This window comes from Strongylocentrotus purpuratus, unplaced genomic scaffold (assembly GCF_000002235.5).
Source record: "Strongylocentrotus purpuratus isolate Spur 01 unplaced genomic scaffold, Spur_5.0 spur5_scaffold_2, whole genome shotgun sequence".
Taxonomy (NCBI): domain Eukaryota; kingdom Metazoa; phylum Echinodermata; class Echinoidea; order Camarodonta; family Strongylocentrotidae; genus Strongylocentrotus; species Strongylocentrotus purpuratus.
Window position 1 is genome coordinate 32,673,003 of NW_022145605.1, and position 12,216 is coordinate 32,685,218.

The following is a 12,216-nucleotide window of genomic DNA, read 5'->3' on the forward strand; positions in this document are numbered from 1 at the left end:
ATCCAGTGATTTAAGCACATCATTAACCAAATTAATTAAAGACAACTTAGTACTATAATGTTTACGAAAGCCATACTGGTGCTTATACAAGACATCATTTCTTTCAAAATAATCAAGTAGCCTCTTGTTTACTAATTTCTCAAATATTTTGGCCAAAAGAGGCAAAACTGAAATAGGTCTGTAATTGCCTGGGACATTTTTATCTCCCTTTTTAAAAATTGGTGTAACTTTGGCTACTTTCATTGCATCTGGGAACACACCGTTCAATAATGACTGATTATAAATATAAGATAGTGGTTTTGCAATTACTTCAGCAAGCATCCTTCAGTAATCGGGCTGGAATATCATCAAAGCCGCAAGCTTTCTTTACATTTAAAGTTAATAAATAGTCCCGTACCTGATAATGAGTAACTGGTTCCCAAAACATGGAGTCAATTATTCCATCACTAAGATAACCTTTGAATGTAATAACATCGTCAACATTACCATTAATAGATTTAGCAAGGTTAGGCCCAACGTTCACAAAAAAATCATTAAAGCCTTCTGATATTTCTTTCCCTGAGGTTACAACTTTCTTACTACCATTAGGTAGGGAGAGAAAGGAAGGGAGGAGAGAGAGGGAGAGGGGGGTAGTGAGATACCGAGAATAGAAATCATATTCATATTGAAAGGAAGTGAATTTAATGCTACGGTCACAAAGGTTCGTACGAACATAGACCTACCACCTGATGGTACGAACGATAATTTCGTACGAATCTCCCTGTTTTTCCATTGTCTTCCCGAATTTTCATTGTCTGCAAATCGTTCGTACGGCGTTCGTAGCAGTTTGTAATGGCATTTGTGACCGAGGCTTAAGATGAGAGAAAGGGCGGATAGAGCAAGAAAGAGTAAAAGAGAGTGAAAAAGTAATAAAGCATGAGCAATTTTGTATAAGAGTTTGAAGTGATATTCTAACACCTGTCCGTATTCGAAGGCGCGGAATAAAAGGAACATCCCCTTAGCCCCTGTCCTCTGGAGTAAATGATTTGTTAGTATTCTCTCTCTCTCTCTCTCTCTCTCTCTCTCTCCTTCCCTCCCTTTCTCCCTCCCCTCGCTCTCTCTTTCTTTCACACTCTATCTCTCTCTCTCTCTCTCTCTCTCTCTCTCTCTCTCTCTATCTCTTGTTCTCTCTCTCTCTCTCATCTAAATTTTGATCTTGACTTGCAATTTTAATGAAGCTAATTCCCTCTACATCATCTCCTGTCCTCATACCTCGCTGATGTTTTTCATGGAAATTATGAAAAACAGGTCATTACGTGTTCCAATATTTTTTCTTTCCCCCCATATTACGCTTGCAGGGAGTTAATGAGGAAGAAACAAGGCAAGAAGAAACCTGTCGTCACAGAAGGCAGCAAAGCAGATGAGAATCATCAAGGGAAGAGTGCTGCACCGGGAAAGTCAAAAATGAGGAAAGGAGGGAAGAAAGATGGGTTCAAGAACGAAGGAGTGGAAGATAGCGAGATGAGTAAAGTATCAACGGGGAAGCAAAAGAAGAGGAAAGTGAAGAAAAAGAAGCTTGCACCTGCATCATGATGATAGCTTGAAGAACTTTGGTTGGACGATGGCACCAATGTTGTGGTTATATATAATGTAAATGTACTAAGACACACGCATGTTAAAATCAAATCTCTGATCTTGAGCAACATAGTGATATAATTTCAAATAACTTTTAAACTTCTGCTTTCTTCCATTGTGATATATAGATATGATATAAATATGCTTAAAATTCCTTCAATTTGAAACACATTGAGAGATTCAAATTCATTGTTTTTCTACCAAAATTTTTCAATTTTTTTCTTCAATTTTTAGTCAACATTCTTACCCACATGAATTATATTGTTTTCAGAGACATTGTTTTATTTTAACAATAGCAGTAAAAGAAAATTATTATTATTGCCAATTTTTAAGAATGATATGAGATCATTTAGTCTTTAAAAATATATCCTGTCCTGAAAAGGTTATATTTGCATATTCCTGATTGCTATCCTGAAAATGAAATATCTTAGGAATAAACATTAACAAATAAATTATTCATATGCCCCGGTGACACTTGCCCGCATTTTTGTTTGCGCATAGTATGCGCAAAGACACATACTCTTGCGTGCCAATGCGGGAAGTATTCGTGGTAGCGTGCGGGAAGGTGCGGACGGATGCGGGCCGTGCGTGAAATGCGTGACAGAATTTTCAAAATGTTCAAAATTTTGGCACGATAATTTTGTTTGGCAACGTTCGTGAACACTTCGTGAACTATGCGCACCCTATGCGCACACTAGTCGTGCTAATGCGCGCCGATGCGTGTCCGATGGCCTAGTGGCACGCATGTTCACGACTAATATATTGCGTACAATTGCGCATTGGCTGCGCATACTTCCCGCGCAATTTTCGCATGCCATGCGCATAGTCTACGAATGCGTGTCCTGGTGGTTACGCATCGCGTGAACTTTTCGTACATTAGACGTGACCCTGCGAGCCACTAATTGGCACGCATTGGCACGCCACAGAGCGGGGCAGTGCGGAACCAAAATGCGGGCAAGTGTCAATGAGGCATAAAGTTCTGTAAGTATGTAAACAATTAATTTGCCCCAATTTACCTTTCTTCTGCATGTGACATACTAAAGCTCACATCCAAATATGCTAATATAATAATACAAAGGCCCAACCAGTCTGCCTTTCATTATTGAGTTATGTAAAACACAAAACACATCAAATTTACAAGGGGTATGAATAATTTAGTTGTTAACAATACCCCGCACCTTTCATACTATTTGATTTTCAAGTTCAAGTTTACTTTTTAACAAAAAAGGTTATAGTTTAGAGTCATTAAGACAAGACCAATCTCTGATATTCATACAAGGAATAAAAACTTAATTTAGTAAATTAAATTTAATAACTAAATCCTCTTTTTCTCTGTGTCTTTTTTTAATCACTTTAGTTCATATAAAAAGGAAATCTGAATTCATAGATTAAAACAAAATATTAATTGATTTTTAAAACTTTGCATATTTTGAAAGATCATAATAATTTTTCTCCTCACCGATTATGAGCAAGCAAAAAGCAAGACCTCTTATAGCCACATCTAATGTAATAGGGTTTTCTAGGTAAATTACAGTGACCTCATTTTCTTCCTCAACAAACATCCAATCATCATATTTTCATGATTTTTCTGCAAAAGACACTCCACTTTATAAGTACAAAAAAATAATATTACACTTTTCTCTCTTTTTTTTACCTCCAGTTTATTCAATGTTAGCAACACATTACATGCAATGGATGCAAAAACAATTTATCCTGTTCAATATACTATTAAATAAACTTTAAATACTTTAAATAATTTACTACTTATACATATTTTCTTGTACATCTACAGTCACAAAACCTTTTAGATTATAAATAGTCATAATACTCGAGGACGAATGAAGGGCTTTCGAGGCTGTAAATCCTCACATGTTTATAATGATAATCATAGTAATAATACACATTCTGAATAATCCATATGTGATATGTATATTACAGCACTCGACTCTTATGTAATGTTTTCAGTCTTGATTACATCTAGATAAATACAACTTAAATATGAATTTTATTCTTATCAAGTCTTATTTCTTCCCTCAATTTTGTTCTGTCCTTGAACTTCAATCAATTACCTCATCTGACCTCTCCCCCATTTAAAGTAAAGGGGTCATTGGCGATATGTCATTGATTTTCCCATAATATTTTTGGAATTTCTTTTTTTACTTCGAACATAGAAAGTGACCAGGTTTTGTAGATAAGCCTGGGTAAGCCTATTTAAAGCACATTGCTAGATTAGATAACGACAGTTATGTAATGTCGTTATAACAAAAAATCTGTTTCTTCAAAGCAATATGTAATATCTGCTAGGGGTTCTCTGTAGAGTCCCATCCATTTGATCTGGTGTGATGGAGATGCGCTCTTGAAGCAGACTCCACACTTTGCTTAAATTTTCTCTACAGTCCCATTCATTTGATTTAGTGCGGCAGAGATGAGCATTCTAGCCAGTCTCTGAACTTGTTGAACTGGATCCTGAGGTGGAGGAAGAGGTGGAGGTGGAGTTGGAGCTGGAACGTCTGTAGCGAGCTGCAAAATGGGAATAGGAATGGGTATACTCTTAGAGTACTTAAAATTAGCTTTCATAAACTTTTGTTTAACATCACTTTAGTGTTCAAAATTGCACATCAAAGAAGCAGATACAATAGCCCAGGACATTTCCATTTTACCGGAAAATGCAGGGCATTAAAAGTATATACAGTGCGTCCCAGAAAAAACGAAACCGAGAAGTATCGATGTTTTATCATAACTTAATCACAACCATAATTAATGAATGATACATATTTGGAAAGCTTAGAGTCTCCTCTTTTAGTTGATGATACTCACGTGATGCATATTTCACGCATGAGTGATTAAAAGCAATTTGAAGGAAGAAAACCAAAAAGTACTTTGGCGGGCGGTATCTGAATTTCAAAGAAAAATTCATATTTCTAGAAAGTTCATTTTCTGCTCTTTCATATGATACCTCAATCAAGAAAAATGAGCGAGGAATAACAAAGTTCTGTTTGTTTAAAGTAGCCCTTACATTTTATTAAATTTTAACAAACGAATTCGTTTTCACTGGGTGCCTGCCGTAGCAAAAAGCAGATTTGACAAAAGACTTAACTCCGTTTCGTTGACAATCAGCCATGCATGAAGACTCTCGTCTACGACTGATTGTCAACGAAACGGAGTTAAGTCTTTTGTTAATTTCGTTTATTGATACGGCAGGCAGCCAGTAAAACGAATTCGTTTAATAAAATTATGGAAATGCAAGCACTACTTTAAACGAACAGAACTTTGTCATTCCTAGCTCATTTTTCCTGATTGAGGTGTCATATGAAAGGGCAGAAACTCAACTTTCTAGAAATGTGAATTTTTCTTCGAAATTCAGATACCGCCCGCCAAATGTCTTTTTGGTTTCCTTCATTCAAATTGCTTTAAATCAATCATGCGTGAAATGTGCATTATCTGAGTAGCATCACATGAAAGAGGAGACTCTAATGAGCTTTCCAAATATGTATCATTCATTAATTATAGTTTTGATTAAGTTATGATAGAACATCGATACTTCTCGGTTTCGTTTTTTCTGGGACGCACTGTATAATTTTGTTTTTATAAAAAAGTCTTGATAAAATGTTAGCCACGCAATGAAAATTTTAGTAAGTTTGTTGACGAACAAAAATAATAAGAAAAAAAAATTCTATGAAAGGGGAAGAATTAAGTTATAATAAACTTTATAAGAGTATGAGGAACTTTTTCTTCTCGGAATTTTTTTCACCAAAGTTGTCTGCAATTTTTCTTGAATACACCTCCTCCTCCCCTCCCACCCCCCCCCCGCCCCCCTCCCCCAACTGCCCCACCCTCTTTCGAATGCGATGCCCCCTGTCCTCCCGTTTTGCTTCTTACTCACCACTGTCCGGAATTTGGATCACAGGGGTACAGAGATGCTCTAAGATCTCGCACGCCGAATCGAACTCGAAGCCCTCAACGTTAGGATCAGCGGTCTGTAATCCCAGTTTCCCTTCCTCGGCCAGAGTGAGATGGACGATGATGTCGGTAGCTAAGGTTTGATCCTTGAGGTCGTACTGGATGCTCGCGATGAATTCCTCGGTACATTCGGGGTTTCCTGAAGTGTCGAGGAGGGCTATGTATCGCGGACAGAGCCCCAGGAAGATGGAGTTGATGTCGAGACTGCGTGCTGGGTTAGCTGGAGGAGGAGGATAGCAAGGGAAAGATATTAAGAAGAATGATGGGGAGGATGATGATGAAGTTAATGGTGATGATTTCTTTTGAAGAAAATATAGACATGTGGATAAACACTCTTTAACATTATGGACTCATTTTGAAAAATTCAAAGAAACAATTAAGAAATCCACATTATTTTGTTGAATATAAGAATACCTAAGCAGTTTCAAAATCTCTTTTTAACACTTTCAACATGTATTGACAACTTAGCTATTAAAAGACCATAATCCAATTTGTTGTATGAGCTCATCGTATATTTCATGGCAGCTATTTAAAGGCCATCAGACATCGCATTGTTTTGACTGACAAAAGTTTGTGCCAGCAAACTAACGTTGATTGGCCACGCCTCTTTCAATCAAACAGCACAGTCTACCGAATGAAAAAGGAAATGAGTGACATCTGTCACAAATTTAGCCATTTAATATATCATGGGTGTATCCAGGATTTTGTAAATGGGAGGGAGGGGCACTCATTCCGACGAATTACACAGTCAAGGGGTAAATTTTTAGCTGTGTACTTAGGGTACGCCGATTGGCCCCCCAAGGAGGGGGCCGGGATGCGTTATTTTCTTCTGCGGCACAGATTGGGGTTTTTTTTAAAAGAGGTCTTGATTTAACCATAACCCTAACCCTAACCCTAAACTTTCCCATACGCTCAACACGCACCTAACCCCAATCTGTGCCGCAGAAAAAAATAACGCGGCCGGCGTGAGCCGGTTGTACTCCCATAAATCAGCCACTCATGCATTACATGCCCACAAAATATTGTGCACTTCTTAAAGTAGACACACGAAGAAACAAAAGCGTTTTGAATTGATGCAAAACTCATATCATTGCGAAGGGGAAGCCTTAATGATCAAATACAACAACTCTCCTCTTCAAAATATGTTTGGGGACTGCAGACTGCTACACGCGCGACCCCGGTACTGAGCTGTTTGTCCAATGTGTGACGTCACTATTCAGAGCTCGCTACGCTCGTGTGTTTGGCTTACGTTCAGGGGCGTTCGGGGGTCGAAGAAGGGTCTTCAAAAATTGCATTTTACGCCTTTCCATGATATCTATATGATTTCTCAGCAAATGATTCGTGTTTTTCAAGAGAAAATCTTTCCATCCATATTTAATTTGTTTTAATTATCAGTTGTAGTGATTTTTTCTTTATTGCACAGTTAGTTTTTACACTAAACAAACAACTTTATTAATATGTGGAAATTAGTTAAATGTTGCTTTTAACCAGAAAATGAGAAACTCCTTCCATTTTTAATTATTTTAGGGCATCATTAGAGCACGAACACACAGACTTTCCAAAAAAATCAACCCAAGGCAATATCAATAGATTTGTGACTTGTCGACAACCTAATGAAATCTGGGGACATTACAGTGACATGTTACGTAATCGGAACATGACTTATATGCGATGTCACAATGAGGTATAGATAAATTGCCTTTGAGTTGATTTCTCGAAAGTCTTCACGATATTCTTTATTTTCTTACCTTCTGTATAATGCACCGTGGCATACATGGCCAAGCTAAGGCTGAGGATAGCAGCGATTCGTGTCTGCAATGGAAACAACAACATAGATATGACAAAATAAGCAGCGAAAAATAAAAGAGGCGGAATTCAAAGAGGAGGGAACGATAAAGAAATTGTATAGGATTTAGGGACAAATTTCTATTGACGACAAATCAATAAACAGTGAGAGTTTAATCGTCTCATCAAAAATATTGAACAAAACACGACTTTTTGACAACTTTGAAGAAAAATATGATTAAGAAGAAAAGAAGAAGAAAAGGTTTTTGAATAATAAAATTCTCCTCTGACTACACATAGTTTTATCAGAACGATGAAACGTTTAAAATCTTCCTTTGACGATTTAACAGCCCAATATCGGGATAAAAATAGATGTATACTATTCAGTTCAGTTCTACTATAGTAATATCAGTGACACAATTATTGATCAGAATAACGCAATATTGATGACGGAAATGACCAGACAAAAAGCTAACAACTGTACACCTTAAAAATATGTGATATCCAAACATGATAGACTAAGAAGAAATAATTAATGAGAGGAAAGTTAAAATGAAGATTTCAGAACTTAAGCCACTCACCGATCCCATGTTGATAGAGTCGAAGCTAATAAATTCGCCGAAACTAGTGATTTATCGGTGATAAATCCGTTGAATTCCAGAGGATTTGTGATGTAGATTTCAGATATACCTACCCCTTTTATAGCATTTTCCCCGCCGCCAGAAACAAAATATGGATTAAGCATTATAGATGCCATTTAAGAAGTTTAAAAGCATAGGAATTAGGCTTGACGAACAATGGCATTGAACGTAATTATTAATCCCCACGGGGTTTGTGTTATGTAGTTACGCGCTTGCTTTACCTTTGGCTTTGCCTTGCAAACTTGAATTTAAATCAGATTTGATTGAAGTCAAGGTTGTACGATAAACAATTGCAGAGATCGTCAACTTTATTCAGCTATACAAAAAAGGTGATTAGATAAACAGGCCTATTTAATACCATAGTGTTAATAATGCAAGGTGTTATTTCACTGATTTAATGGAGATCAGCAGCCCCTACCCCCCTAATAATCTTGTTTGCCAAATTCGAATCTTTTTATAAATATTTATGGCTAGTCTACGTCCTCTTAACCTATCCCTCCTCGAAATGGGTAATATGCCAACGAAAATTTGTCATACACGTCTGGATCTATCATTTAAACAGAATGCATACCACTTGATCAGTGTCATTATCATTTACCTACAAGGTAGCGTCAATATGTGTCGATAGGTTAAGGAGTAGGAGTAGGGGGAGGGGGGAGCCACCTCTCAATAATTTTGAATTCTGTATAGCGCGTATCATTATTCGAAAATATGTTTCCCCTCTCCCCTTTAAGAAAAAATGTTCCTACACCTCCCCCTCCCCCTTAGGGAGCCACATTTTTATATGGGTCCAGAGGGGGTGTTTCACAAAGATCCTAAGTTGAACGTATCTCTAAGTTGGACACAACAATTAAGAAAAGCCAGTAGCATCTTTGAAATATTTTGTAAAAGTTGTTTTTAAAAGGCATAACATAATTCATATTTTCTATTATCATGGAAGATTCCATGTGCTTGATTTGGAATTTATGAAAAGTTTAAAATACTTGAATTTTAATATATTTTATTTTAAGGTTACAAATGGCTCTCCATAATATTTAAGGCAACTTAGAGTTAAGTTCGACTTAGAATCTTTGTGAAACACCCCCAGGAGGACAGCCTATGATATTTTGTTTTCTTTGTTGTAAAAAGATTCCTGATTTTTCGAGAGTTGAATTCTCTTAAAAAAGCTATATTTTATGTTTCAAAGCAGAGTTTTTACAATGATTATTAATTTCGATGTAGAAACTTCCTTTGACTTTAAATGATTAAACTGATGTTGCGTAAGTTTCCAAATTGTAATGCAATTAATATAGCACAGCAAGTGTTCCATCGCTTAATTATTTAATTATCTTGGCCCAAAACTTTGCCTGTTATTCATCGAGAAAACGGTAGCCTCCCTTTTTCCTTTCATGTGAAATAATCTAGTATTGGAAAATAATTCATTTAATTGCCGTTTCCTTTCACCCTCAGTTGCCGGTGTTCCATACAATACAGTACCGAAACATATGTTTTTATCAAATTATTTCTTTTGCAAGGCTTTCCGTCAAAATGTAAAAATAACATGTGTTGATCTTAATAAATGTTGACCTCCACCTATAGGAACGTCATTAATGAAAAAAAAGTCGCAGTTGTCCAACTTTGCCCAAATCCTCTGAATATGACCTTTTATGTTAAATGTCAGTATCTGGGTGGCATTATTAAAGTCATGATTTAAAAAAACACATATGATGTTCATTAAACCATGGGCATTGTCCGATAATATTTAGCCATGGTTCAAAATTAAATAAAAGGATTCGTTTTTATTCCATTTTGTATCCGTCTCTCTCTCTCTCTCTCTCTCTCTATCTCTCTTTTCTCTCTCTCTCTCTCTCTCTCTCTCTTCCCACTTTCCCCCTCTCCCTCCTCTCTCTCTCTCTCTCTCATTCTCTATCTAACTTTCCCCCTTCTCTCTCCCCCTCCTCTCTCTTTCTCTCTCTCTCTCTTTCTCTCTCTCTCTCTCTCTCTCTCTCTCTCTCCCCATCTCTCTCTCTTTCTCTCTCTCTCTCTCTCTCTCTCCGTCTCTCTCTCTCTCTCACTCTCAGGCACGTAGCCACGAGGGGGGGGGACGGGGCACGTGCCCTCCTAAAATTTCCAAGATCGGTTGAACTTTTTTAGACCCCTTTTTTTTACCTCGATCGATTACATGTGTATATGCCCCCCCCCCAAACATCGAACTCTGGCTACGTGCTTGCTCTCTCTTAGTCTCAGTTCCCCCCCCCCCCCCCATTAAAAAGAATATAGACATGCCTGCTGTCCGTGTACGTCCCCTCTATGCCAGCGTAAAACAGCTGCATTCGGTAGCTGATACGGTAGCTGTTATAATTGGCTATCCTCCAAATATCAATATGATTTTCATAAAGATTTATCTCACGTCTGGTTATTACGGCATAAATCCGCAAATAACCAACGAATTAATAAATTGGCTTTCTTTCAGTCCCGGCAATAGTGTCGAGAAGGCTGATTTTCTGGCATGTATTCAAGTTAGAATAATAATGCCTCTATGAGAATCATAATTTCGTCAAAATTAATTTATTTTGAACAAGGCGCCTTCTACCTCCTTGATTTTGAAGTATCAATATCAACAATTACCTGCATTTTGTTTTCCGGTTTTGGTATATAGCAGAGGTATTGTGGTCTAGTTGATAAGTAGTTGATAAGTCGCGGTTCGAGTCCCGCCACGACACTAATTTTCTTTGGCAAGGTGTTAATCTATACATTTGCCCCTCTCCACCCATGTGTTAAATGGGTACCGGTAGGAAGGAATTCCTTGAATGCTGTGTGCGCCGAAAGCAGAGCCGGGGTAATAGTTGGAGCGCCTTGAGCACCATTCATGGTGGATAATGTGCGCTATATAAAATAATATCCAAATATCGAATTCCGCTACTAGCTCGGACGACGAAAACCAACTCTAAAAATGAAATTTTTCTTCTTTTACAGAGATGAATTCAGTAGATTTTTATTCGCCTTCTCCATTTTTTTTTAGTCGATGCTCGCTGTCTGTAACTTAGTTAGAGCGACGTGGGGAAACGTGAACAAGGGCGGTGATGAATCTATAGGAACAGAACAGGAATCATTATTATACATTTTGAGGCTAAATGTATATTTCGACCACCTCTAAATGTAAGCGCCTTTCAAATTACAATGTAAATAAGCGTAAACAGAGATTACCTTTGATTTATTACTTATATAAAAGGATGACAATGAGGGAACTTTTTTGTAAAATTAAAAAAATTGCTAAATAAATGAAAATATACTGATTTCAGCTAATGTTCCCGGTGGTGAATCTAAGAATGGAGGCACGGGGGCAAGTGCCCGATCAACTCAAATGGAGAAAACGTTGAAGAAGGGGGAAGTGAATAGAGAAAGAGAGATATGAAGAACATATGGAAACGTTGTATCATCCGCTCACTCTGACTTGCGTGCATAGAACAAATAAGCATTTTTCCATGAAAAAGTGAAGTTTTCTAAAATGTGCGTTTCTTTCCAGCATTGGGGCGCCCGGAAGTCACTCGGGTAACATTTCATAAAGTATAATATAAAAAGACCATATGCAAATTTTCTCTACTTTCGTCGGAAAAAATACCTTTATCCAGCACAATATCGTCTCATTTTGCGTTGGAGAATAACGAATAGCGAGTTTCAATCACACTTTGGCCGCTCTCGCAAGCTCTCACTCATTATACTGTGGTCAAGCGACTTTGGGGCAAGCGGTTAATGAAAATACTAATCGTTAGCTTTCTTCTGGTATTAAACTTGTTTTGATTGATTGTATAATTATGTCGGAATAAAGGAAACAAAAAGGCTCGACCAATAACTTATCAGCGTCTGAATTGACCTTTTGACCTTGAATTCCCTGATGCAAGCGCACTAATGAGGTCATCTTCGCTAAATCGGTGTCTTTTATCGTAAAATGCGACACTTTCACAATGTTTATACATCTTTTTTAATTATTAGTAAGATATAACATATTTTTTCTGATATCACTGAAGTTTTGGGTTTTATTTAATGAGTAATTTTAAAATAAGAGCCATTTTACTGTTTTGATTTACTGGATCGTACCATTAAAGTCGCAGGGTAGAAAGATGCATTTCCAACCGCGCCAAATTTAATTTACGTTCCGACATTCTGTTAAATGGGTTCGTGATGTTAAGAATCCACTGCTTTCTGCTCCAACAAACGTTCACATGCATGCGGAGTC

At 37.3% G+C, this 12,216-nt stretch overlaps 1 protein-coding gene across 1 annotated transcript; it reads right to left on the reverse strand.

Moving 5' to 3' along the window:
- Window positions 1-4,048: 4,048 nt before the first annotated feature.
- On the reverse strand, window positions 4,049-8,005 carry LOC100890685. Its single transcript, XM_003727481.3, has 4 exons — window positions 7,941-8,005; window positions 7,323-7,386; window positions 5,498-5,794; window positions 4,049-4,134 (listed from the first exon to the last, which is right to left on the reverse strand). The coding sequence occupies exons 1-4, from the start codon at window positions 7,947-7,949 to the stop codon at window positions 4,049-4,051; spliced, it is 456 nt and encodes a 151-aa protein (XP_003727529.2). The 5' UTR covers window positions 7,950-8,005.
- Between the last annotated feature and the right edge of the window lie 4,211 nt (window positions 8,006-12,216).

Excerpts from the sequence above, each read along its gene's own strand:
- LOC100890685 (XM_003727481.3), bottom strand. Across the intron at positions 5,795-7,322 it reads CACGGTGCATTATACAGAAG|CTAACCCAGCACGCAGTCTC; the intron begins GTAAGAAAATAA and ends CTCCTCCTCCAG. Across the intron at positions 4,135-5,497 it reads GATCCAAATTCCGGACAGTG|CTCGCTACAGACGTTCCAGC; the intron begins GTGAGTAAGAAG and ends CCCATTTTGCAG.